The sequence below is a fragment of the Colossoma macropomum genome, unplaced genomic scaffold (genome assembly GCF_904425465.1).
Source record: "Colossoma macropomum unplaced genomic scaffold, Colossoma_macropomum, whole genome shotgun sequence".
Taxonomy (NCBI): Eukaryota; Metazoa; Chordata; class Actinopteri; order Characiformes; family Serrasalmidae; genus Colossoma; species Colossoma macropomum.
Genome location: NW_023495376.1, coordinates 70,354 through 93,171, shown reverse-complemented (window position 1 = coordinate 93,171; position 22,818 = coordinate 70,354). Strand labels below are relative to the sequence as shown.

The 22,818-nt window shown below is 40.9% G+C and overlaps 1 protein-coding gene across 1 annotated transcript; it reads right to left on the bottom strand.

Annotated features, from left to right (window-relative positions):
- Positions 1–1,923: 1,923 nt before the first annotated feature.
- Positions 1,924–21,265, bottom strand: LOC118801923 (NACHT, LRR and PYD domains-containing protein 12-like). The gene is made up of 5 exons (XM_036562332.1): positions 20,910–21,265; positions 20,636–20,845; positions 16,634–18,631; positions 8,190–8,363; positions 1,924–2,711 (listed from the first exon to the last, which is right to left on the bottom strand). The coding sequence occupies exons 1-5, from the start codon at positions 21,263–21,265 to the stop codon at positions 2,534–2,536; spliced, it is 2,916 nt and encodes a 971-aa protein (XP_036418225.1). The 3' UTR covers positions 1,924–2,533.
- Between the last annotated feature and the right edge of the window lie 1,553 nt (positions 21,266–22,818).

The window sequence follows — 22,818 nt, the reverse complement described above, 5'->3', positions numbered from 1 at the left end:
TTGTATTAAACTGCAGTGTATGTGTTATTCCACGTGCCTGTTCACCTCACTATCTACTTTAATTAACCATATAGTAGTGTGTATAGTTTGGTAAGAAGCAGATGCAGTGCTGAGCAAGACTAGAGGTCAATCTGCTCAGCTAATCTCCCTTCAAACTGTTCCTTTAAGAGCCTTCCTGGAAATGCAAGGGGCGGAGCTCCTGGGAAGGAACCACAGGAGGAGCATTTCCTGGTTAAAGGGAGAGAGGAGGAAGGAGTGAGACAAGATGGCGGTGTAAGAAAGAGGAAAGTTTGGTGTGTTTTGTGAGTACTGAAGGGATTAACAAACAAAAGCCACCAACTTTTCCTCTTATTCCTCTACTTATAAACTGGCAGACCGGTGGACCAAGCATGTTCAAAAAAGGATTAAAAAAGACTGTAAGAAAAGTGGATTAACGAATGAAATGAGCCTTTTTTTTTTAGCCAACTGTGTCTGAACACATCGGAATTAGACCTCCGCATTTAACCCATCCGTGCAGCGAAATACCACATACACACTAGTGAATGCACACACACTAGGAGGCAGTGAGCACACTTGCCCGGAGCGGTGGGCAGCCCTATCCACGGCGCCTGGCGAGCAGTTGGGGGTTAGGTGCCTTGCTCAAGGGCACTCAAGGGCACTTCAGTCATGTACTGTCAGCTGAGGGGATCGAACCAGCGACCTTCTGGTCACAAGGCCGGTTCCCTAACCTCCAGCCCATGACTCCCCCCTCAGCCGATGACTCTCAGGGATCTGAAAGAAGCTTGGGGATAGGCCTGCCATTGCCGGTGAGATCCAGCTGGTATATGTTTTTTGTTTGTGTTTTTTCTTCGCAATGCATTGCTAAGGACTTGAATTTTTGATTTTTTGCATTTTGGACTTTTTGGACTTTGGAGAAACTGGGAGAGGGGCATGGAATATTGTTAAAATGTGAGGTGTGAGGGTTCTGTTTGTGCATTATAAATTGTGTATGTTTTAGCAGATACATTTAAATATATAAAGCATTTCTGGCAGGTGGCAGGTTAAACAGGGTCTATTTTGGGTTTTTTGTGTGCTTGAATTTGTTTGTTTGTACTACTTTAGCTCTTAAGTGTAAGCAGTGTATCCTCAGACTTTAAATGTAACCCCTAAACTTATAAGTCAAGGTGATTGTTACAGAGTGGTGGCCTGTACGGGGAAATACATTGCAGGAGACATAGGGCTACATAGTATCTTTTAATTTGGGTAACAGCAAGCTATGGCTGACAGTATGGATTCCCAGACAGAGGAACGCCAGGCTGACACACCAAACTTCAACTCTAGGCCCTTTGTGACATTCAGGGAACAATCACCTTGACTTATTATAAGTTTTAACTCAAGCACACAAAAAACCCAAAATAGACCCTGTTTAACCTGCCACCCAGAAATGCTTTATATATTGAAATGTATCTGCCAAAACATACACAATTTATAATGCACAAATAGAACCCTCACACCATCACATTTGAACAATATTCCATGCCCCTCTCCTAATTTCTCCAAAGTCCAAAAAGTTCAAAATGCAAAAAATAGAAAAATGTTTTAATCAAAAATTCAAGTCCTTAGCAATGCATTGCAAAAACAAAACACAAACAAAAAACATAAACCAGCTGGATCTCACCGGCAATGACAGGCCTATCCCCAAGCTTCTTTCAGATCCCTGAGGGTTAATCCAAAAGTTGATGGCTTTTGTTTGTTGATCCCTTCAGTACTCACAAAACACACCAAACTTTCCTCTTTCTTACACTGCCATCTTGTCTCTCTCCTTCCTCCTCTCTCCCTTTAACCAGGAAATGCTCCTCCTGTGGTTCCTTCCCAGGAGCTCTGCCCCTTGCATTTTCCAGGAAGGCTCTTAAAGGAAAAGTGCTATGATGGTTCAGCAAACAATTTTATTCTGGTCCCCTTTTTACCTGACCTCATATAGCAAAACTCACCCATTTTAAATGTTAGCACACAGGAAGTTTAACCTTGCAAGGCATTTAAGTTTTAAACCTTTTCTTTGAATTAATGTGCTACATATATATTTTCTACAAAAGACCTTTCATGTGGCAGTATCACAGACCCCCCCCCCAAACTCGAGGTATTGAGGGTCTTAACACCCGAATGAATGGTGATGAGTTTGGAGACAGTCCACTGTTTATTAGCAACATTAGTCTAACTGCCATTTTAAACTAAAAAAAGCACACATCAGATACTAAATATTTCTTGGATTTTGACTACATCTTAGGTAAGTGATAAATAACATTAATTTGATTTTTTTACTAAACTATTCCTCTAAGTCCAGGGACAGCTGTTCTGGGGTCAGCAGAGGACTATTCACATTGCTTTCACAATGAATCTTAGAAAACCCTCCCAAAAAATACAAAGCTCCAGATCTCAGTGTCATGTTCAGAAGAACAACTCAAAGACAAACGCATCTAGAGTAAACATTAATCATTATGTTACATGTGTGTAATAATTACAGTCAGTCTGCGTATACAGATAGCAAGAATATAACTTACTGTAGTTTCTCCAGTTTGCAGTGTGGATCCTCCAGTAGATGAGAGAGCAGCTTCACTCCAGACTCTCCTGGGTGATTATAGGTCAGATCCAGTTCTCTCAGGTGGGAGGGGTTTGATTTCAGAGCTGAAGCCAGAGAAGAACAGCCTTTATCTGTAACCATACAACCAGATAATCTGAAGAAAGAGAAAAAAGAGAGAGAGATTGTTTTTACATTTAGCTATAAATCAGTTGCAGTACAGAACAAACACAACAAGCTTTAAATTCTGTAAATATACATCAACACACTGAAATCAAACAGGACAGACAGAAAACTGACTCAACATCTTCACACCTCTAAATACAACATGCTAAAAATTTATTCTGATTCAGAGCCCCAGGAGATAGAAAGACATCACTGGCTTCAACCAATACAGCCCTATTCCAGCAATGGGCGAATGAGTTAAACTAATTCTTTGTGTGTTTTGACAATGGTTCCTCTCCTGCTGCATTGTTTCTGTCTCATTGTTTGTAATGAATGCCTCTCACCCAACCCCCACAACTAGAATATTCAATGAAGTGAAAAAGGAATTGAAAAATCTCAACCAGAGCAAAGCAGCAGGACCTGCTGAAACTTTGTGCAGAGCAACTGTGTGAAATTCTTCAGCACATCTTTAATCTGAGGTGCAGCCTGAAGACAGTCCTAGTTGTGTGGAAAAGGGGCAACCAAAGGCACTTAATGATTATCGATCCATTGCACTGACATCCCACTTAATGAAGACACTCAAAAGGCTCATGTGAGCTCATCTGAGACCTCTGGTCAGTACAGCTCTTGACCTTCTGCACTATGCATATCAGGATGGAAATGGAGTGGATGATGTGGTTATTGACCTGCCGTACAGAGCATACTATCACCTGGACACATCAGGCAGCACCATGATTTTCTTTGATTTCTCTAGTGCATTCAACACCATACAGCCTGTGCTGTTAGGGGAGAAGCTGCGGCTGATGCATGTGGTCAATCTATCTGTCTATCTTTCTTCAATCAGATAGACATCTTCCTTTTCCTTCCAATCTAATGTCCTATAAACGTCCCATATTTTCCTTATTTTTCCCCGCTACCCCACCACTACCACCCTATTTTCATGTTTCTCAGTTCTATCTCAAAGCAGAAGCTGCCCAGAGCTCAAGCCCAGGTGATTGAGATGGAAGAGGAAGCTGTTGATCTATTAAATGACAGCATACACCGTGCAGTGAAAATATATTTACCCCTTTTCTGATTTGCTATGTTTTTGCATAGCACACAAAATTGTCCCAAATCACAACCAAATGCCCAAATCTTTCAGATGACTGTGGAGGAATTTTGGTTCAATCTTCTTTGAAGAATTGCTTTAATGCAGCCACACTCCAGGGCTTTTTGGCATAATCTGCTTGTTTCAGGTCATGCAGCAGCATCTCAACTGGGTTCAAGTCAGGACTTTAACTAGGTCACTCCAAACCATACTTTTGTTTTTTTTGAGCCATCCAAAGATGTACTTGCTCTTGTGCTTGGGACTGTTGTCTTGCTGCATGACCCAATTACATTTGAACTTCAGATCATGACTGATGACTTTATATCCTCCTGCAGGTTTTTATGATAAGAGCAGAATTCATGGTTCCATCAAAAATATGGCAAGACACACAGGCCCAGAAGCAGCAAAGCTCCCCCACACCATCACACTACCACCTACATGTTCATCACTGTTGGTATGATGTTTATATTGTGGAATGCTGGCTTAGTTTTACACCAGATATTATGGGATCCCTGTCTTACAAAATGTTCCACTTTTGACTTATTAATTCACAGAACACTACTGTAAAATAGGTCATCTCGGTATTTTTGGCAAATGTGAGACAACCCTGTATGCTCCTTTTGGTTCTTCTTGACAAATATGCAAATGAAAACTTTTTTCACAACACTGTATGTAATTAAATGTTTTTTGAACGGGGCCTGCTGGAGGCATGTATGTTCCTCTTTCTTAGCCAGTTTTTGCTTTGCAGCTCTCCCATTGATATTTTTCCCCAAGCGTCAATGATGGGGAAATCATTTATGCTATCCTTATTTGAGGCAAGCAAGGTCTGCAGTTTCTTAAATGTTTGTCTGGGTTCTTTTATGACTTCCTGGATGATTTGTCGAAGTGATCTTGGGAGGGATTTTGGCAGGTAGGCCACTTTCTGAGAAGACTGACTACTGTTTCAAGTTTTCTCCATTTGGAGATAATAGCTTTTACTCCCCAGTCCCAGAGCCTTAGAAATGGCTTTGTAATCCATTCCAGACTAATAATATTCTTTCTGATCTCTTCTGGAATTTCTCTTGATCACGGTGTAGTGTGCTGCTTATGGAGACCTTTTAGCCTACTTCACAACGTTAGAAGCATTCTATTTAAGTGATGATTAGATTCAATAGGGCAAGCAGTAATCAAGCTTGGGTGTGTCTAGTTTAAATGATCCTAAATATCAACCAAATATAGTTAAATTGATTGAGTAATTAAAGGGCAATCATTTTTCACACAGAGCCAATTAGTGTTGAATAATTTGTTTTCCCTCAATCAACTTTCACTTGAAGTTGATTTATCAGAGTTGTTTCAACAGAGTTTTATGTTCTCCTTTCTTATATTACCGTTTGTGTGAGTATCTGAAACCAGTGTGACAAATATGCAAAAATAGAGGAAATTAGAAAATTCTTTTTCACAACACTGTATGTAAGTAAATGTTTTGTGTTGATAGTATATTGTGGTGACTGCCATGGGTGTGTAGGCAAAGAGAAGCTGCCATGCAGAGAGCTGTGTAAAGGGCCTCGCTGGAGTCATGTGCCCCTGTTACATAAAATGTGTTTATATTGTTATTTGTTGGTTTATTATGCTTTAAGCATTTTTGTTGGGGTGATCACTGCCAGAGTGTTTTCAGGGGCTTTAGGTGACCTCCCCAATGTTTCTCTGCCTGCCTCAGTGAAGAACAAAGTGGAGCAGAGTCTATGGAATCACCTGACTCTTTCTCTGCTTGTCGCCACACTGGTAATCAGAAGTGAGATGGACTTGATGCTGAAATGGATGAGCTCCAGCAGAAGGTCAAAAACTCTGTGGCAGACAGTGAAAGTGAAAGTAAAACAGATAAAAAACAAAGTGGCATAGCAGAGCAAAGTGTATTCGGCTACCACACTTGAAGAAGGACAGTGGGAAACATATTCAGCACAGCTGCAAATTTATGCTCAGCATTGCGTTTAGACATCAGAAGACACCACAATGCAGGTGTGTTTGGCCCTGGTGGAACAAGCGCTTCAGGTGCTAGTGGATTTGCTGGCAGAACTGCATGGTGACCTCACAATGCTGACCATGACTCTCCAGCAGCAGTTTGGCCAGGTACTAGCAGTGCTGTCCATCAGGCAACTGACAGTGCGAAGATGGAAGGGGGAACGGATAAGCATACTGGCAGTAGAGATGAGCACTGTGGTGCAGCTTATCCCACATTTGATAGAGAAAGCAAGAAGAGTAGATAAGAAAGACGATTTCCTGAACACACTGCTGCTGGAAGTGCTAAAAATGACACGAATGGTTTGCAAAACTGTCAAGCCTCCAAGCCACCTTCACGAAATCCAAAATTGCGAAGCTCATCCTCAGTGATTGCTTCAAAGTGAGTAGCACAAACACAGAGCTACACAGCAGAAGAAGCTGAGGGGGGGTGCACATAGTGTGGATAGTGTGTTGGTGATGCGGAAAAAAGGGACAACACACTCGCCATTGCCACGAGCCGGAGCCACTGGGAAATGAGAAGGGGCAGCTCGGTAAGAGTAACCCTCTGCATCACCACCACTGCCGGAGAGCAACTGCTACCACAGGCTTTTAAATAAAGTGCAGCATTAATGGTGAACAGCTCACTGCATTCATTGACCCAGGCTTAATAATCTCTCTGCTGCAGACAGGCATACTTGCCAATGCTGGAAGGCTGGGAAGCTACTACCATCCAGATTGGCACCATTACCAGTGGCCGAGGCGACATGAGATGATGAAAGCTGCTTCCTGTCGCACTGAGAGGTCTGAGCCATATGCACAAATTCTGGCTCACACCAATACGGGAAGCCTGCATCTTCAGATTAGATTTTCTGATCATGACAAGAGTTGTGACTAACATTAATTGAGTCTGAAATGCAGATCCCTGAGCGTCATAGGTGGCGCACACAAGCAGCTCAAATCACCAACATTGATGGTGCAGTGGACAAAGGCACAGAGGGCAGTAACGGTGAGTAAAGTGGAGGTTTGCGCTAGAGTAGATGCTGAGTGTGAGTTATTGCAGTAAGTTATTGCAGCAATTGTGGAAGATTTTAGGCTGTCATGACATTTTCATGGCTACAGGTTTGGTGCAGATTTAGTACCAGGATTAGGTTTGTCACCAAGATGAGGTTTTGGAGTGAAATTAGGGTTAGGGTTAAGGTCAGCATTTATTTTTGAGGAAAATAAGGTGAATCCCTTCTGTTTTTGTCCCTCTTGAGGTGAGAATATTATCATTTTCTTCCTCTTCTGTCCCCAGCCCCCTTCACCTTTTTCCCCTCCCTGTTTGCTCCTTCCCCTGGCCTTTGGTATTTCTATGTTTTCACTTGACAGTTGACAGCCTGATGAGCAGTCTGTGCCTGTGCATGATTTTGGCACAAGTGAATAAAACTCAAAATCTGAAGATCCAGTCTCCTCTCTGCCTGCAGAATTTCTAACATGATATGATCACCACTACACTGTAATAATAGCACATTGATCATGCTGTTGAGACTTGCAGGACTTGTGATAAACAAAACTGCCTTTTTTCAATCTTACTTAAACTTACTATTGAATCATTTCAACAGGGAGTTCATCATGTATTTTGGTTTTGAGCATGATAAAAAACAAAAAATAACTTTAACTGCATTTTAACATTCTGATTGGCCACCAGCTGGTAAAAATCAACATTTGCATGATGCTCTATCATACTGGGTTTGCAAATCTCCCTGCAAATCTTATAAGTATAGTTCCTTATATTATGTAATATTCTTTAAAAGACATAAAAAATGAAATAAATTACAATGTGTGTTTCAATAGTATGTGGATAATTTCCTCTGAAAACCCACTTCTTTGATTGTTTTAAAAGCAAAGTTATCAATTATATCTTTAAATATTTTTCTTCCCATTTTAATAGTGACAGTTATTATTACCAATCCATGGAGAAATTCCTGCTTCTTTTAAACTGACATTTGAAAGGTTTAAAAAGTTTCAGTACAAAAACAATTCATTACACGACTACATGGAGTTGTTTCATTAAGTCTTAATCATTAGAAACTTAGCATATGTGAAATACTAGCCATTACATTCATGTTTTTGAATGTAAATGCAATGTGCTTATAAACGGACGCTAGAAAACCGACAGACAAAATCTAACAACTCAATTTTCATTTTTACTGGCATTTAGTCTAGTTTCTTACAATATACTCAAAGATTTCCGAATTGAATGAGAGAGAACATATACCATATTTAGACAATTAACTACAAGTTCATTATAGGAATGGGAATAACGAGACAAACAATAGATTTCTAAAACCAGTAAAATATACTGATTTGACAGTTTATTGATTCTTTAACTTTTTCCATTCATGAATATATTGACAGAGAGCTCACCTGAGTGTCTCCAGTTTACAGTGTGAGTTCTTTAGTCCATTAGAGAGCAGCTTCACACCAGAATCCTGAAGGTCATTGTTACTGAGGTCCAGCTCTTTCAGAGAAGATTTTGCTGATTGCAGAGCTGATGAAAGTTTTTCACAGATGTTTGTGGTGAGACTACAGCTGGCTAGTCTGTGAAAGTCAGAGTAAATACAATACATGGTGTAATCAGGGGAGTTGTAATAGTTAATACCTTACTGTCCATGTTCCACTGTGTCTTGGAACAAACAGTAAAATAACTTTGACTCATGCTGCTGGTCTAGAGCTATCTGTCTGTTTCTGTAGTACTGTTTTACAGAATAAACCAATGCAGAATGTTGTGATTCAGTCTCATTCAACACAGAACAGAGTGGGGCTGTGAGGGAGTCAGGATTAGACATATGCAGCTGAACAATGGAGCAACTGAGCATCTGCTCCCCCAATTTATTTTCAGAAAGGGGGTTACTGGAGCTCACTGTCAACTTTATTAGAAACACCTGCATCATCAGGGAACATCAGGGAAGATTTCACAAAGAATTTCTCAGCTAGCCAAACAACTTACCCAAAATAAACAGTGTTCAATAAATGAATAAATAAATAAATAAATAAATAAATAAAAATAATAGTAATAATAAAAAGACTGCGAGCGACAGAGAGCACATCACTGCGAGTAACAGAGAGCAGCATAGCTTAGAGATATAGATCGAGCAGCGTTCAACCATCACCTAAAGAATTAGCAGTTAGCAGGCCACTAACCTCCTCACATCTCACACCTCTCCCTCCTATTTTGTTTTCTCCCTCTCTCTTTCTCTTTCTCTCACACAGATATTTCCTCAGCCCACTCAACATGGCGTCCACCCAAGAACGAGCTATCCAGGCACTGACCTCATAGTTGGCCTGGCTGGACCAGCAGATCACCGCCCTCCTGAAGAAGCAGGATGGGCTCCTTCAGCAGAAGTCGCAGCTTGAAGCCGCCCAGGAAGTTTCCCCCTCTGTGGTTGCGCCAGCCTTGTCTTTTCGTACACCAGGAGATGCCATTCTCACACCAGCACCACATGGTCCCTGGGAATGCCAGCGCCGCAGAGGGCCTTGCAGACCCTCACCACCACCCTAGCCGATCTTCACCTCCTGCAACCATTTTGCCGCCCTCAGTTCACCGCCTACACCTTCACCTATGCAGTCCTCCTCACAGGACTCAGTTTATGTTATCGGTAGTTCTATTGTCCGCCACGTAAAAGTAAAGGTTATAAACACCCATGCCACTGTCTCTTGTTTTCCAGGTGCTCGTGTTTTAGACATAGCCAACCGTCTCCCCTGGGCTTTCAGCAGACGCAACGCCTTCTCTGACCGACGTAGTGAAGTCCTGAAGAATCACTACCAGATGCTACTGGACACCAGGAAGAAGACAGATGCCAGGACCTCTTCCCACTTACAGGAGGGGATCCGAGCAGTTCACGCTGCAGTCCTGGCTCCGCGGCTGGTGCACCCTCAATGGCTCGGGCTACGTGGACAACTGGCCCTCGTTTTGGGAACAGCCGGTGCTCTACTGGAGAGAGGGGCTCCACCCTAGTCATTTAGGATCTGTTGTTCTGTCACGGAACATCGAGAGGGCCATTTACTGACTACAAAGCAAAGGCCATGTAAGTAGTGCCAAAAATAGAAACGCTAGAGCTAATAATGCTTGTGTTACTGCTGAAAATGAGGCGATACTTTCACAATCCTCAAGATTCACTAAGTAAGGCATTTATGTCCATCACAGACTCCGTAGGTTTCACCCAAATTATAAAGGGCCCACACACTACCACAACCACACTCTAGACTTAATACTGACCTTTGGTGTAAACATAGATAACTTAGCCATTCTCCCCCAGAGCACAGCAGTCTCAGATCATTACTTAATCTCAAAAGAAATTCACTTTAGTGATAATGTGCACTCATCACCATGTTATTATGTTAATAACTTCGTCCACAGCTGGTAGCTTTATCAGAAACCTTCTTCAACTAGCTGTCCATCTAATTCTACCAAGTTAGATATTATGACCAAGTTCTTAGAGGATACTTTTTGATTGACTCTACATAGTGTGGCTCCATTAAAAAGGAAAATAGTAAGTCAGAAAAAACTCGCCCCTTGGTATAATGATTACACTCGGGCTTTAAAAACAGACCGCAAGACAACTTGAGCGAAAATGGCGCCTGACTAAACTAGAAGTGTTCCAGTCCGCCTGGAAGGAGAGCCTTATAGACTCTAGAAGAGCACCTTCCACAGCACGCTCAGCCTATCGCTCCTCTCATAGAAAACAATAAGAATAATCTTAGATTCTAGATTATTTAGCACAATTTCTAAAATAACGGAGAACAAAACAGTTAGTGAACCCCAGAAACCATTAGCCTATAGCGGCAATGATTTTATGAATTTCTTTAGTGATAAAATTGAAAAAGTTTGGCAGAAAATTCAGAATACACAATTAAGCTCTACAAACCTGCTGCCTTCTAATGCCAGTCTAGATCCTGAGAATATTATAATCACTGCAGAGAGGCTGGAATTATTTACCTTACTTCAAGAAAATGAACTAGTTAAAATTGTTTCTTCCACAAAATCTACTTGTATGTTAGATCCAATGCCTACAGGTTTACTCAAGAAAATTTTGTCAGAAATAACCAAGCCTATTCTGTCAATAATAAACTCCTCTCTTAGCCTTGGATACATCCCAAAAACTCTTAAACTAGCAGTAATTAGACCACTGATTAAAAAAGCTAACCTCGATACCTGCAAACTATCAAATTATAGACCTATCTCGAATCTCCCCTTTATACCTGAGATCCTGGAAAAAGCAGTAGCAAAACAATTAAGCTCCTACTTGTATAGAAATCATTTACATGAAGAATTTCAGTTCAGCTATGCCAATGACACTCAGTTATATATATCAAGTGAACCAGACAATAAAATTAAACTTAACAAGATTGAGGACTGTATAAAAAACATAAAAGACTAGATGTCGAGTAACTTTCTCCTACTTAACTCAGATGAAACAGAGGTTCTGCTACTCTGTTACCAAAAGCAGCTAGAAACAAACTGTCAAATTTTACACTTAAACTTAACAATTTCTCAGTTGCATCAAACTCATCTGTAAAAAATCTTGGTGTTGTGATGACCCTGATCTGTCCTTCGACGCACACATAACTAATATTACTAGAGCAGCCTTCCTGCATCTCCGCAATATTGCTAATTTGAGAAATGCATTATCTCTACAGGATGCAGAAAAGCTAGTTCAGGCATTATTACCTCACGGCTAGATTACTGTAATGCCCTGCTGTCTGGGTGTTCCAGCAAAAGCCGTAACAAGCTTCAGCTAGTCCAGAATGCTGCAGCCAGAGTCCTTACAAGAACCAGAAAGTTTGACCATATCAGCCCAGTTTTATCAGCCTTACACTGGTTGCCAGTTAAATTTCGCATTGATTATAAAATTCTCTTACTGACTTACAAAGCTCTACATGGACTCGCACCTCAGTACCTGAGTGAACTTCTCTCCCACAATAAACCATCATGCCTACTTAGATGACAAGGTGCTGGCTTACAATCAGTACCTAGAATTAATAAAGTTACATCAGGGGGGAGAGCCTTCTCATACAAAGCCCCCCAGCTTTGGGATAATCTTCCTGTTAATGTTCGGGACCCAGCCTTAGTTTTTAAGTCTATGCTTAAAACATACTTGTATAGTCAAGCCTTTGGTAATTAGTTTTCCCTGTCAGATCCAGACCTGCCAGAGCCTCTGCTACTCTGTTAATACTGTAATCTGTGATCAGTCACTCGTTACAGAACTGACTGTGTGTTTTTTCCTTTCTTTGCTGAGTTGAACAGCTGCCCATACTGTGTGTCTGATGCTGTTGCCTCTTCTGCCTTGATCGGGTGCCACTGCTCACCAGCCTTCTGGACTGGCTTGACCACCATTGAGCTTCATGCTGTACTACGCCGTGCAAACCTCACCCTCACAACCTGACCCTACCGATGCTGCTGCTGCTGCTGCTGCATAATCATAAACTAATCAAATTAACCATTGCCCCACCTGTTTTTCCCACTTTGTACTATAATACTTCTACTAACAAATTTTGCTATCCGGTGTCGACCAGAGGAGGATGGGTTCCCCTTCTGAGTCTTAGTTCCTCTCAAGGTTTCATCCTGTTGCTCTTAGGGAGGTTTTCCTTGCCACTATCATTAGAGCCTTATAAACTAGTAGCAGAACTTTAAAATCTATCCCAAAAGATACGGGTAGCCATGCAGTTCAATAGTTTCAACATAAGAGTGATATGTTTTGTTTTTGTTAGGATGCTGCTGCATTTTGTACAAGTTGTAGAGGATGGATTGTTTTCTTAGGAAGCCCAGTAAGAAGTAAATAAATTAAAAGAAAATTAAAGAAATAAATTTGATATACAACAAATGCATGAGCAAGTTACTTTGCATTGCTCTGAGAAAAGGACGAACTTTAGCAATATGTCTCATAATCAGTTTTAGTATCAACAATCAGTATTTTAGTATTTCAAATTTGGTTGAACCGCCTATGGAATAAAGAGAAAATAATGTTAAGCATGGCTGTAATTTGTATAGTAAAAGATGTATGTTTCCTTTGTCATGTTTGTTTATGCTTCCATCTGGCCTTGCAGAAACTACAGCCAATGGGGCCGCCCAGGACACCCAATTCCTAGAACTCCTTGCTGCCTCCATCCAGCCTCGCAGAAACTACAGCCAATGGGGCCGCCCAGGACACCCAATTCCTAGAACTCCTTGCTGCATCACATGACTATGGACTCTCACCAACCCACCTATTAGCGCTGCTCATCTCCAGACTACTGATTACTCTCACACCTGTTTCTTATTTACTTTGTTGGTTAGTTTAGTATTTAAGCCTGGGCTTTAGGATAGGTTATTTGCGAAGTATTGTCTCCTTGTTGAGTATACCGAGCTCTATTTCTGATGTCTGGTTTCTCTTTTTTTTGTTTAAGACCTGTATCTCATTTATGACCTTGATTTTTGCCTTGCCCTTTTGTTTATTTTTGGATCTCTGTTTTTTAATTTTGTGCATCTGTTTTTCGACCGTGCTTCTGGATCAACTCTTTGATATTAAACATTATAACTCAAGCCTCGTCTGGGAGCATCTGGTTCCGTGTGTCACTGTTTCAATGTTCATTTGTGTTCAATGTAGCAGCTTGTTAGTCCTCTGTGAGTGGTTTGGGCATGTGTATAGATGAGATTGTTAGTTAAGGGGGGTCACTGCCATCATTTATATTTATTAGTATGATTAGTATGAAATGTGTGTGGCAGACTAGAGTTACTGGCAAAAAGTTATGTGTAAATTGTGTAGTACTGAATTGTGAAGTGAGACATTTTTCATAATTTTTGTGTTCAATATATTCATTATATACACTAGAGCACATTAGCATCAGCAGTTCTCCCACTCAATCAAAAAATGTGTTTTGTTCTATGTTATTTATTGATAGCCTAACTTTGGCTATTTGAAAGCGCTACTAGCGACTTCATTTTAATCCAAAAGAGCTAATGGATATGCTGACATTAGTACGAACATGAAGTTGTCTTTCTATTCACCAGTTTCCCTTATTAATTTTCTGGTTACACCATAAAAGATGCAGCAGTTACATTCTGGCAAATGTGAAGCTGAAGAGAGGCTGCTCCTTTCCTGGAAGGGGACATGGCTTCATCTCCTTCAGTGGACACGCCCCCAGCATTTCAGAGCAGAGCATACTGTTCATTTTTTCAGCCTTTTGAAACCTAATTTTATATGCATAGTGACTTTTTTATAAACATTTACATTTGACTTTCTGGTTAATACAACATTTTTCTGTGGCGTTACAAACTCAGAAAACATATTTATTGCTGCTTTACACAGACATTAATAACTATTCATTAACAGAAAATAATAAAAACCTAAAATGAATTCTTTGTACTTGTTAGTGACACTGTCAAAGTATTTAACATGTGGAATGTAATTGGTTTTGAATTGTAATTGGTGTTGAATGTTTTCTTGGTTTGAAATATTTTAGAAAGAAAAGAGTATGTAAAATGCAGATTGAACAGTTAAGTAATCAGTTCAAGCTAATTCTACTGCTAATTTGTATAATTTGGAGAACATGTAAATGAGCCATGTTTTATATCATACATAATTGTTGATTTTATAGAAATCCATCCATGGAAAACTGCACCGGCATTTATCATGATCTTTTACTCACTGTTCAGGGTGGCAAAAAAGTAAACACAGAAACTATTTTTATCACTTAAAAATGTTCATAAAACTGCACAAAACTGAGTAAATGTAAATAGTTACTACTCATGACTGCTGATACTGTGTAATTACAGTGTTAATAAGTTATTATTTAACCTTGCCTTTTGAACATTTAATAATAATAACAATAATAATAACAATAATAATAATAATAATAATAATAATAATACATGACATTTATATGGCAATTTTCTAGGACCCAAAGATGCTTACAGATACGGTAGTTTATGTGACCAGGTGTAATTGAGGAGACAAGCGGTCCAAGTAAAGAACCTTGCAGGACCCCTTGAGTGACAGTGGAAGTAGGAGAATGATGCCCAGAAACAAATTGTTTATGATCTGTTAGATAGGAGGTAAACCAGTCAAGAGCAGAGCCTTACAATACCCAGTTCACTTAATCTAGAGAGGAGAATGAAATTAATAACTATGTCAAAGGCAGCGCTTAAATCAAGTAGCATGAGAATGCTAATAGCCCCTGCATCAGCTGTCACCAGCAGATCATTAACAACCTTAACCAGAGCTGTGTCAGTGCTATGATGTGGCCTAAAACCAGACTGGAAGGGATCTAGAAGATTATTTGTTTCCAAATTATCTTTGAGCTGTATTGCAACAACATGCTCATGGACTTTTGATAAGAATGGAAGATTTGAGATGGGACGGAAGTTATAAAGTTAGATTGGTCAAGGGCAGGTTTTTTTGAGGACTGGAGTAACTGCAGAAATTTTGTACAACAAGGCAACGTGGCCAGTAGATAATGACCAGTTAATGACAGAAGTGAGATGGGGGACCAGCACAGACATACAGGCTTTGACTAGTGGTGTGGGGAGGAGGTCAAGGGAGCAGGTTGTACTTTTATAATTGGTAATGAATTTACTAACAAGAGACTCAGGGAAGCAGGGTGAATCTAGAGGGTGGGTGTTCAAAGGACAGCGAAAAAGGTTTTAGTGGAAAAGACCATAAGAGAGTTGTTGATTTTAGATATTTTACTTTCAGAGAAATATAAAAATGAGTTACAGAGTTCAGAGGAAGATGCTACAATGCTTCCTGGGGGGTTTGAAAAGCTCAGAGACGGTTGAAAATACACTATATTTCCAAAAGTATTCACTCATCCATCCATATCATTGAATTCAGGTGTTCCAATCACTTCCATGGCCACAGGTGTATAAAACCATGCACCTAGACATGCAGACTTCTTCTACAAACATTTGTGAGCATGGGTCACTCTGAAGAGCTCAGTGAATTCCAGCCTGGTGCCGTGATAAGATGCCACCTGTGCAACAAGTCTAGTCGTGAAATTTCCTCACTACTAAATATTCCTCAGTAAACTGTCAGTGGTATTATAACAAAGTGGAAGCGATTGGGAACGACAGCAACTCAGCCACGAAGTGGTAGGCCATGTAAAATGACAGAGTGGCGTCAGCGGATGCTGAGGTGCATAGTGCTTTCTGCAGAGTCAATCGCTACAGACCTCCAAACTTCATGTGGCCTTCAGATTAGATCAAGAACAGCGTAGAGAGCTTTATGGAATGGGTTTCCATGGCCGAGCAGCTGCATCCAAGCCTTACATCACCAAGCGCAATGCAAAGCGTCGAATGCAGTGGTGTAAAGCACCGCCACTGGACTCTAGAGCAGTGGAGACATGTTCTCTGGAGTGACCAATTAGAGCAGAAACTGTGAGCCAGGCCTTCTCGTCCATTATCAGTGTCTTATATCACGAATGCGCTTCTGGAAGAAGGTCAAAATTTTTCATAAGCACACTCCTAAACCTTGTGGAAAGCCTTCCCAGAAGAGTTGAAGCTGTTATAGCTGCAAAGGTAGGGCCAACATCATATTAAACCCTATGGATTAAAAATGAGATCTCACTCAAGTTCATATGCGTGTGAAGGCAGACGAGCGAGTACTTTTGGCAATATAGTGTAGACGGTGGGAGTTCAAATTTGGCCTGTTAAAAACAGTAGAAAGATAGCTAGTAACTGTAACTGTAAAGCAATGCTTCTGCAGCACTTCATAACAACTAAAACTATAATAACTCAAGCTTCTTTTAATTGTTTACTTGCTACGTGGTCAGCCCTAATCAATCATCAATAACCAAATATTAATCTGTTGTATTAATGTAGATATAACACTCACTGAGCTTTCCTGCAGACAGTCAGAGCTGGGATCAGTCTCCTATAACCCTCCTCTGATGTGTTGTATTTCTTCAGGTCCAGCTCATCCAGAACCTCCTCTGACATCAGAAGCATGCAGGCTAGTGCTGAACACTGTCCAGGAGAGAGTTTCACCTCTGAGTGTCTCTCTGAGTTTAGATACTCCTGAATCTCCCTGGAGAGAGACTGGTCATTCATTTCAGACAGACAGAGGAACAGATTGATGGATCTCTCAGTGGAGATGAGATATTGTTTATTTTCTCCTTTAATTAAACTCTTTATGTGCTCTCTGGTTCCCTCTGAGCTGCTCTGTGTTGGTTTCAGTAGACCCTGTAGGAATTTCTGATTGGACTCCACTGAGATGCCCAGCAGGAAACGGAGGAAAAGATCCAGGTGTCCATTCAGACTCTGTACAGCTTTATCCACAGCTCCCTTTAGAACTTCATTCAGAGGAACATTCTTAAACCGCTTTCTGACACATGGGAGAGAAAACTTCAGTAGAACATCCCTAAACCTCTCTTTGTTTAGTGGTTTAAATATCTGCAGGTCCACCACATTGTTGTTCTCGTAACAGTGAAACACATAAACAGCAGCCAGGAACTCCTGAAAGCTCAGATGAACAAAGCTGTAGACCTTCCTCTGGTAAAGCACACATTCCTCCCTAAAGATCTCAGTGAAAATCCCAGAATACACTGAGGCCTCAGTGACATCAATGCTGCTCTCTCTCAGGTCCTCTTCATAGAACATTACATTGCCCTTCATCAGCTGTTTGAAAGCCAATTCAGCCAGTTTCAGAAGAATGGTTCTGTTGAACTCCAGCAGGTTCTTTGTGGTTCTCTTCTTTTTCTCCTCATACTTCTCATTCCTCATGTTGGTCTGAGTGATCAGGAAGTGTGAGTACATTTCAGTCAAAGTTTTAGGGATTTCTGTATTACGCTGTTTCAGGATTTGCTGAAGAACAGTGGCCGAGATCCAGCAGAAGACTGGAATGTGGCACATGATGTGGAGGCTCCTCGCTGTCTTAATGTGGGAAATGATTCTCTTGGCTTGGTCTTCATCACTGATCCTCTTTTTGAAGTACTCCTCCTTCTGTGGGTCACTGAATCCCTGAATTTCTGTCACACGGTTGATGTATTTAGGAGGGATCTGATTGGCTGCTGCTGGTCGAGAGGTTATCCAGATCAGAGCAGAGGGAAGCAGCTCTCCTTTGATGAGGTTTGTCATCAACACTCCCACTGATGATGTCATGGTGATGTCAGACACTTTCTCACACTGTTCAAAGTTCAGTGGAATTCTGCTTTCATCCAGACCATCAAATATAAACACAGCTTTGATCTGATCATAAATCTTTGGTTCCAGATCTTTGAGCTCAGGATGGAAGTCACACAGAAGTCCATGAAGACTGTACTGATCATCTTTAATCAAGTTCAGTTCTCGGAACGGAAACACAAACATGATCTCCACATCCTGATTGGCTTTTCCTTCAGCCCAGTCCAGAATGAACTTCTGCACAGAGACAGTTTTTCCAATTCCAGCGATGCCTTTAGTCAGAACACTTCTGAGCTCTGGCTCTTTTGGTCTGTTATCTCCTTTTCTTTCTTTGTGTCTGAGACTGTCAGCCTTCACAGCTCTAATGTTCTCTTCTCGTGTTTCTCCTTCAGGACCTTGTAGAGGTTTAAAGATGTCTAAGCAGTTGATTGGAGAGTCTTGTAAGCATCTCCTAGGTGTTTTCTCCATCTGTAGAACCTCATGTTCTTCATTCACTCCTTCACTCTCTCCCTCTATGATATAGAGCTGTGTGTAAATCCTGTTCAGGAGGGTTTTATTCTTTTCTGTTTTTATTCCCTCAAATAAGCTCTCATACTTGTTCTTCATGCTAGTTTTGTGTCTCTGTAAGACTCTGTGAAGGACGTCATCATTCGCTGGTTGGTAAATATCTTCCAGAGTGTTTATCTGCAGTGCTGTTTGTGTGGAGTGCTGCCTAATCAGGGCCAAACACAGTAACATCATTAATAACACAAATAGCCATAATAATCTGCAGATAATTTATTTAATTAGATTTGAGCTATTTAATTAAAAAAAAGAAACTTTGGTTTACCTTAAATTCCCAAGATAACTTAACGTTACATGCTGTGCTTTTGATTTCTCCAAAACTAACAATTATAAATATTCCCATGCAATAAGTAAGTAATATAATGTAAATAACATTAATTGAGCTTAGCTTAGCAAGCAGGCTAAAGTTAGCCAATGAGACTGTGCAGGCATCTTAATGACAAAAATCTCAGTGTGCAGTGAAATTAACCAACCTGTTTGTAGAATTCATTATTATTTAGCAATATTATCCAGTTAATGCATTAATAAAAAAATACATAAAATTACAGTGAGAGCTCCCACTTCTGGATGTTTACAGACATAAACTGTCAACTTCCTTTCACTTTCATTAAATCCTAATAATCAGTACCAGATCTATTTCTATTTGGTCTTTCTTATAGACTTGATAGATCAAACAGCATTTATTGCTAGTTTAAAGAACCATTGACACTATTTTTACACATTTCTCTAGATGTATGTTACTTATTCCTTGCTTCGATATGAACTGTAAAGCAATCAGTGCAATAAGAGAACTGAACGCTGCACAAAATTGACATTGCACACTGCCATCCAGGCACCAACAACACAGGAATAGAGTGTCTACCCACACCTTTCCAAAATATACTCAAGGGATATTAAAAGATGGTTACATTCATCTGCACTTTATATTTGTTGTTAACATCACTATACTACTGATACTACTGTTCACATATGTGCAATACCATAGCTTCTACATTCTTTTTATAAATTTATTTTAAATTATTTTATAGTTTTATTTCTATTTTTATTTTTTATAATTTTAAATTATATAGTCTTTCTTTTAATGTCTTGCATTTTATATTTTACATTAACCTATATTTTTGCTTTATTCCTAATCTTTCATTGTATCCTGTGCAATGACAATGAAGAATCTTGAATCTAGAATCTTCAGTCAAACATCAGTTCTTGTGGTATAAATGATCTCCAAATCAATTACAATTAAATATTTTGAAAATAAATATCTAGCATGTATTCACTATATTTAAAAAAAACAATTCTGTGTGATTATACATGCATGTGTTTCATGACACCACATACACACGGCACCACTGGTTAAACAGAGCAGGTCATCCACCCTCTCCTGCCTGTGATACCCTGGTGTCCTGTGAGAGCCTAGACAGCCCCAACATACTCCTTTAGGACCCTGTTAAATATTGGCAAGACTCAAACTCAGACAGTCGTTTATCCAGTGCCCAGTGTTGACTCTCTGAAGAGTCTCACTCACTGTTGGTCACATCCACCCAGTTGGACACTGGAGAAACTGATCTTTGGGTTTCAGTCCTGCTATTATTAAATATGAAAAACTCTCTTACAAACTGATCTACAGCCCAGAGATCAGGAACATGTTTACAATGATTCACTGTCAAAACTGCCGTTTTTTTGTTTTTTTTTTAATTTTACCCGATTTTCTCCCTAATTTAGTCGTCTCCAATTCCACCCGCTAGTTAGGACTCCCCCAATCACACGATGCTATCAACGCTAGGAGGGTGAAGGCTAACACAGGCTTCCTCCGAGACCTGTGAAGCCACCACATCTTTTCGAGCTGCCACTCACGCAACGTCACTGGACAGCCGAACGCGCTCGGAGGAAAGCGCCAACCGCCAGATCTGTTACGTCAGCTAACAGACGCCTGCGCTGACTAGCATCGCGCTGAGTGATGGGGGGAGAAGGAGGGGCCATCCCACCCACCCAGAGAGAGCGAGGCCAATTGTGCTCTCTCGGACTCCCGGCTACGGATGGCTGTAGCATCACCAGGGATCGAACTCGCGATCTCCTGATGATAGGGCCAACGCTTAGACGGTTGCGCCACTCGGGAGCCCCTCAAAACTGCTGTTTAATGGGAGCAGTTATTTACCCTGAGTCACAGGATCCTCTCCCTCCACTGGACTGTGCTGGGAACATCATTGCCTGGTCACTCTTCACTGACACAAAGCTGGATTCTCCTCCTCCACTGCTGAATTTAGGAGGGTCCCCCATGGACCGGTCACTCTTCATAGACACACAGCTGGGTTCTCCTCCTCCTGTGCTGAATTTAGGAGGGTCGCCCATGGAGCCCTGAGTCACTCTTCATAGACACACAGCTGGGTTCTCTTCCTCCTGTGCTGAATTTAGGAGGGTCCCCCATGGACCGGTCACTCTTCATAGACACACAGCTGGGTTCTCTTCCTCCTGTGCTGAATTTAGGAGGGTCCCCCATGGACCCGTCACTCTTCATAGACACACAGCTGGGTTCTCCTCCTCCTGTGCTGAATTTAGGAGGGTCCCCCATGGACCCGTCACTCTTCATAGACACACAGCTGGGTTCTCTTCCTCCTGTGCTGAATTTAGGAGGGTCCCCCATGGACCCGTCACTCTTCATAGACACACAGCTGGGTTCTCCTCCTCCTGTGCTGAATTTAGGAGGGTCCCCCATGGACCCGTCACTCTTCATAGACACACAGCTGGGTTCTCCTCCTCCACTGCCGAATACAGGAAGTTTCTCCATGGACACAGCTGGGTTCTGGAGATCCTGCACACTTCATTCTGAAAGAAATTCTCTCTCTGATTAGTTCATTATTAATAAACTGTATTTACTGATAGAATCCCAAACAGACAGTAGAACTGATCACCTCTATAATCCTGATAATTATTATCAATAATGTTACTGTCTCTCTCTGATCTATCAGTTCATTATTAATAAACTGTATTTACTGATAGAATCTCAGTATAAACAGACAGTAGAACTGATCACCTCTATAATTCTGATAATCATTATCAATAATGTGTCTGAGGTCTGACGTTATCTAGATGAAAGGAGTTCTAGGTGTGGAACCGAAGCTCCTCTCTCCATGTTCTGTAGAACCACAGCTCTGCACAGGTTACTCTGCTCTACCTGCTGAGGTTAATCAGGTGAGGCTGGAAGTGAGGAACACTTCACTGCACCATTCATACTGTAAACTCTGTCTACCTCAGTAGAACCATCCTCCTCTCTGGATCTTCATGAAGGAACACTGACTCTTTATGAACTCGTAGCTGAGATCAGATGAGTCTCTCTGAATCAGACTGAAACAGAACAAAGGAAGAAAATCATACTGGAGTCATATGTGAAGAAAATATACACCTATCAGGCATAACATTATGACCACCTCCTTGTTTTTATGCTCATTGTCCATTTTATCAGCTCCACTTACTATATAGGTGCACTTTGTAGTTCTACAGTTACAGACTGTAGTCTATCTGTGACTGTGGACTACAGTGAGCTGTCAATCATAATTTCAAGGCAAGGCAAAGCATGTTTATTTATATAGCACCTTTTAAACACAGCTGTTATTCAAAGTGCTTTACAAATGGAAAAGTTCAGAGTCAGAGTCGGTTAAAAAACATAACTAAAAACAACATTAAAAACAATAAATTTAAAATAGAAAATCATTAAAATTAAAAAACAAATTAGAAATTATAGTGATGATATATATGATGATACAGCACGAACAAACAAACGAGTCATCCACAGCTCAACTACAGCATGAGTGAACAAAGAATTCACTCACAGCTCAACTACAGCACGAACGACCAAATGAGTCACCCACAGCTCAACTACAGCATGAGCAAACAAAGAATTCATTCACAGCTCAACTACAGCACGAACGAACAAACGAGTCACCCACAGCTTAAATATAGCATGAGTGAACAAACAAGTCATCCACAGCTCAACTACAGCACAAACAAACAAGTCACCCACTGCTCAACTACAGCAGCAACGAACAAACGAGTCATCCACAGCTCAACTACAGCACAAATGAACAAACGAGTCACTGGCAGCTCAACTACAGCATGAGCGAACAAATGAGTTATCCACAGCTCAACTACAGCACGAACGAACAAACGAGTCACCCACAGCTCAACTACAGCACGAACAAATGAGTCATCCACAGCTCAGTTACAGCATGAGCGAACAAACAAGTCATCCACAGCTCAACTACAGCACGAACAAACAAACGAGTCACCCACAGCTCAACTACAGCACGAACGAACAAACGAGTCACCCACAGCTCAAATACA